This window comes from Phalangium opilio, unplaced genomic scaffold, assembly GCF_054372755.1.
Source record: "Phalangium opilio isolate 3A_F unplaced genomic scaffold, DU_Popi_V2 ptg000105l_1, whole genome shotgun sequence".
Lineage (NCBI taxonomy): Eukaryota > Metazoa > Arthropoda > Arachnida > Opiliones > Phalangiidae > Phalangium > Phalangium opilio.
In genome coordinates, this window is record NW_028324207.1 from 9,040,514 (window position 1) to 9,045,435 (window position 4,922).

Below are 4,922 nucleotides of genomic sequence, written 5' to 3' on the forward strand. Positions count from 1 at the left end.
ACGCTCCATAGTGAAACCTTTTTGGTGCAAATTTCAATAGTGGCAGCACATTCAATAGGGGCGTTATTATTTTTACTTTTGGTTAAACTGATTTATGTAATAGACCACTTCGATATAACTAAGAGGGAAAGACACGGGGGTAAAACTTTCCCTTCCATCTTACACGATGAAAGAGTCCTGAGAGAGAGAGCAGAGACGACGAGGGTTAAACCCCCTTGTATGTCCCGATATTTTACTTAGAGCAGCGGTTCGACAGACAACAGTCATACGGTTCTATGCCATAACGTCTTTATCGTTTCTATGGTTCGCGAGAAGTAGAGCCGTGCAGACTTTTCGTAATTTTTTATATTCACTGTTGTAATTGTGAATTTAAGGGACTGTCAGCTGGACTCAGCGAACGTAGCCTGTAAATACTGACTTAGCTATTTTGCAATACTGACTGCACTCACAGAGTCACGTGATCTAAGAGGCTATGGCTGGACTCTGCCACTCAGTTTGTAGGACTTCAGAGATATGGATAATGCAATAACTGTTTTTAAAGGGTTGTGGGTATTATAAAATTGTCGCGGCGAAGCTAATTATAGTGAACTGTAATATTCCTAGTAGCCCCATACTTCTGGTAGCACTTTGGTAGAATAGTTTTATAAAAATTGAAATGGTAATATTCCGAGAAGAGGATTTTTCTCAAAAAATTACTATTTGGTGAAGTACTAGTCACACAGCCTTTTCGAACGCGTGATTGAGTGAGTTATTGGCTTGGTGACGAAGCCAGCGAAAGACGAGGCAGGACAAGGGGACAATTCGTTCTTGTAACAATCAGGATGTATACAACTTTACATCCTACTTATAGCAAGGAGGATGTATACAATTATACGTCCTTGTTGCTCCTATCGGTCACAGCAGAAGCTAAAGCATACACCACTGTATCATTCTGTCATGGTTTTGTGTAGATTTAATTCGAAGTCCAACACGAAATCTATCAAAAGTAATTAATGTAATTACAAAATGTGTTCGGGGAATAGAATTGTGGCCGAAAAGCTCAGATAAGAACATTTTTCACATTATTGAGAGAAAATAAGTCGACTACCAGTAAAATAAGTTTATTCAATGGAATAGAGTGATGGAACATTATTTTCTTAAGCATGTAAGTTTTAATTTGAAAATATTCAATATCTGGGCCTTCAGTCACGTGATTAACCTTCTTATCGATACTTTGTAAGTCTTGGTTAAATCTTTGTATGAAGTCCTTTAGAACAGTCATCGAAGTTTCAAACAGAAGTTTTCACGTATTTCCACTTTTGTACTGGGAATGTTTCCTTGTGGCTGAAAATTACTCTAAAATTAGGAATATAACTCTGCCCAATTTGGGATCACACGGACATTTTTATGTGTTTGGAAACATGTTGGCAAATTTGCACGGAAACATTCTTGGTTTTAAAGTCGGAAATTCTTCGACTGCTACTAATTTTTAATAAAATAAAGAATTTGGATAAAACTTTAGAATAAAATCAACGCTGTCCTAGAGTAACTATATTCGATTAGAAATATAATTTTCAAGTTTTAATTGTCATGGCGTCCCCGTGATTTTCAACAAACTTTTAGCAACTTTAGGCAATGTTCAATTATTGTTAAGCGCAGGAACTCGTCGGCGATTGAGATTTCGCAACCATTGTATTCTACCTTCAACAGAGCATGGGCTATGCGCTTTAAATGACATCTACGCAAAGCAAGAAAGGATCTTTTCATTATAAAAGGCCTATCGCATGTTGTATGAAAGGAATTAAAAGAGTTTGCCTTAAGCTGTAATTTGAGTCGGGAAACAGTAATTTGAAAAATAATTCTTTAGTTGGCAAACCTATGAATCAAGGCCTACCCAATGGATTTTATAACGGCATTTGAGTTTTGGCCACAAGATTAAACTTTAGACGTCAAACAGTCGGCATATCTAAAAACTAAGTCGGCCAATGAAACCTTTGCTTCGATACATGCAATCGGTTTACTAATACAATTCTCATGGGCCAACATGACAGTTGAGAGAATAAAGAAGTCGGCCGACATTTTACCGGCCTTCCACATGGCCCAATATGTACCAGTTGTTGAATAGTCCGGGTTAGACTGGAAACCCACCAATTGACCCTATTTCGTTGTGCTGCAGGGGTAGGTATATGTTGAAATGGATGTGAAAGTACAGTTTTGAAATAATTTTACAATATTTCATTCTGACCATTAAGCAAAAAAATAAAATTCGGAAAAAATTGTAATGGTTTTTTTTATGACACGAACGAAACATTTATGAAATTACTTTTTGTTCTTCCATCAAATGGCTAAGCACATTATTTCGAGCAATTAAGTTCTAATTACTTTTTTACGAGATCATACGATGTGATAACTAGCAGTGCAAGACGCAAAACAACGATGAATATTACCTTACTTTTCAAAGTATTTTATGTGAAAGCGTAAAAAAGACCATTTGGTATGTTAATTATACCATGTACAAAAATCGAAACAAAGGAGCATAAAAAGTTAAATTGAAGTTTGTTCCCTACAACACAAAAGATATTCTTTCGTAGGAGTTGCTCGCTAGAATCTTTATTGCTTTTGTAACACGTCAGTTCTACTCGATGCTACGTGTGCATCTATAAAACGTTATTCCAATGCTTTTCCGGCTTTATTCCTTGTTCGCAACGCATCTGGGTAAGTTAGTGGACACGTCTATTTGACTAAGCTAACGTAAAAGAGAACTCGTCTAGCTTGTAACTCAGACCACTAATATAGGGACAGTAAACTCAATGGTAATCGCCATTTTACATATGGCAACGCGTAGCAACCGCCGCCTCGCGTCGAAAGCGTGAAATTATCGTACCCTGTGTCATGTGACCATTAAAATTTCAAACAGTTACGTGTAACGTTAGTCTTAAGTGAAAACCTACTTCGTGCTCTTGTTTTTAGTTTTGCCGCTCTTTAGAGCTGGAAAACTATTGTTCTGACCGCTGCTGGCTGGCTGGCAGGCTTTTTTTTGCTGTGACCTGAGGAGTTTCGTCATAAATATTTTGAAATTCCCGCGATTTTTAACTGAAAATTCACCCGAAGTTCACGTTACGCCTCATAGGTGGCGTAACGTATTTTATTTCAATTGAAATTATTTTTCCGTCGGTGCGGGGCCTCGAACCCGCGATGTGCCGATCCATACTAGACGCCAGTGAAGGCGCCTGAATCCGTGACTCAACCAACTGACCCACGCTCGCTTAGTACAAAACCCGAGTTAAGTTAGACTGTAGAGTAGAGAGAGGTAGAAGCGAGCGGGTAGAAGGATGTGGATCCCCTACCCACCCACCCTCCCCTTCCCGGCGCGCGCCAACCAGCTGCAACTGGATTTTGTAAGTGGGAGAGGAGAGAGAGAGTAGAGAGAATTTTCCGGAGGCTTGCGTAGCGCCCGCCAAATTATTTTTTGCAATGTAATTTATATCAATGAAACATACTCATTTAAAGTTAGATAATTATAATTAGCTAATATGATTATTATATTTAAAAAAAATTATATTTTTTAAGTAATAAATTTAACGATAGTTGCTGAAAGATCCAAATAGAGGGCAACATGAGATGTCATAAATATTAGTTTGTTGTCTCTCTGCCTCCAGGAGTCCAGGCTCCTATTGCAAGGTCCAAGGCTTAACGGATGATCGATGATTAGATAGTTTAATCAGGTGTTTAAATGTAACTTAATCCCGGCGATACCATGATTAATGACAAACGCAATCAACATACTCATGGTTTAATTAAAGTTAATTAAATTGAATTGCTCAAAGATAATTATAAAATTAAATCAACAACTCAACTATCTGCTCAACGATAATTTGGCTAGTTTTTGTCAGTTATGCTGTTTATTTAAACGTAATTAAACAATGGTTAAATACTGCAGCGTGTACGGGTGTAAATTTCCACGCGACGTTAAATTGTCGAAACAATGGGATATAGCTTTAAAAATGGGTAAGCCACACACCAAGTCCATGGTTGTCTGCTCCCTTCATTTTAAATTAGAGGATTACCGCCTTCAACCGAAATATGAACATTCAGGTATGTTTTAAGCGTATAATATTAATTTAAAACCAATTATAATAAGAGTTATTATTGTAGATAAGTTAAGTTACCCTCCCAGGCTTAGACCCTTGGCTGTTCCTTCCAAAAAACTCCCGTTAAGGAAACATGATCAACAAAAGTTCAAGGCTAATGGGAGATTGGAAAGACTGAAAAAAAGGAATCAGCTCTCACAATCTCCAACTTTGCATGCAAGTGAAACAGCTGAAATAAATGGACCAGCAGACCCAGAAATTCTAGCTGAAAGATTGGGGATTGATGCGGTTCAACAAACTACCGAGGAAACTACGACCGACAAATGCACCACTCCAAACCCCAATGATAAATCAGGGTTGCCACGGGTCAGGGAGAACCTAGAAAACCTGGAAAAGTCAGGGAATTTGAAAATGGGCCAAAAAGGTCAGGGAAAAGTCAGGGAATTTTATTTTAGTAGGTAAAATTTCTGGGGATAAGTCTTTATTGAAAGAGTAATGAAAGTTTCTCATCCTCTCTTAACACAGAAAACTCTAGAGCAATCCTAAAAAATGTCTAGAATTGTTTTTCTAAAGTTAATGCTCTCTAAAGAAATCTACCAGACTGTTATTTATAGTTAAAATGTTTCTTAAAGTGTTAGTGACATAATTTTCGTCATCCTCAAACTTAAAATGCTAAAAAAATCCTTGAAAAATCTAGTTTATTATGATATGTTTACTTTTTTATTTGGTTTCGTAGCAATTTATTAAATTGCAATCAAAGTTTTGTGTTTGGAAAAGGCCTAGTTGAGATTTTCTTTCGTTTGATGACGTAGTAAGGAGAAATTTTCACTCTAGATGTCGCTCACGTGACGC

The 4,922-nt window shown here is 37.3% G+C and overlaps 1 protein-coding gene across 1 annotated transcript; it reads left to right on the forward strand.

Moving 5' to 3' along the window:
- Positions 1-3,648: 3,648 nt before the first annotated feature.
- On the forward strand, positions 3,649-4,694 carry LOC149629859 (uncharacterized). Its single transcript, XM_089851546.1, has 2 exons — positions 3,649-4,074; positions 4,135-4,694. The coding sequence occupies exons 1-2, from the start codon at positions 3,903-3,905 to the stop codon at positions 4,530-4,532; spliced, it is 570 nt and encodes a 189-aa protein (XP_089707672.1). The 5' UTR covers positions 3,649-3,902; the 3' UTR covers positions 4,533-4,694.
- The last annotated feature ends 228 nt before the right edge of the window (positions 4,695-4,922 follow it).

What these genes read in the sequence shown, in the direction of transcription:
- LOC149629859 (XM_089851546.1), top strand. Translation starts at nt 3,903, where the DNA reads ATGGTTAAATACTGCAGCGTGTACGGGTGTAAATTTCCACGCGACGTT. An exon ending in ACCGAAATATGAACATTCAG is followed by an intron (nt 4,075 to 4,134) that starts GTATGTTTTAAG and finishes TTATTATTGTAG; the next exon opens with ATAAGTTAAGTTACCCTCCC.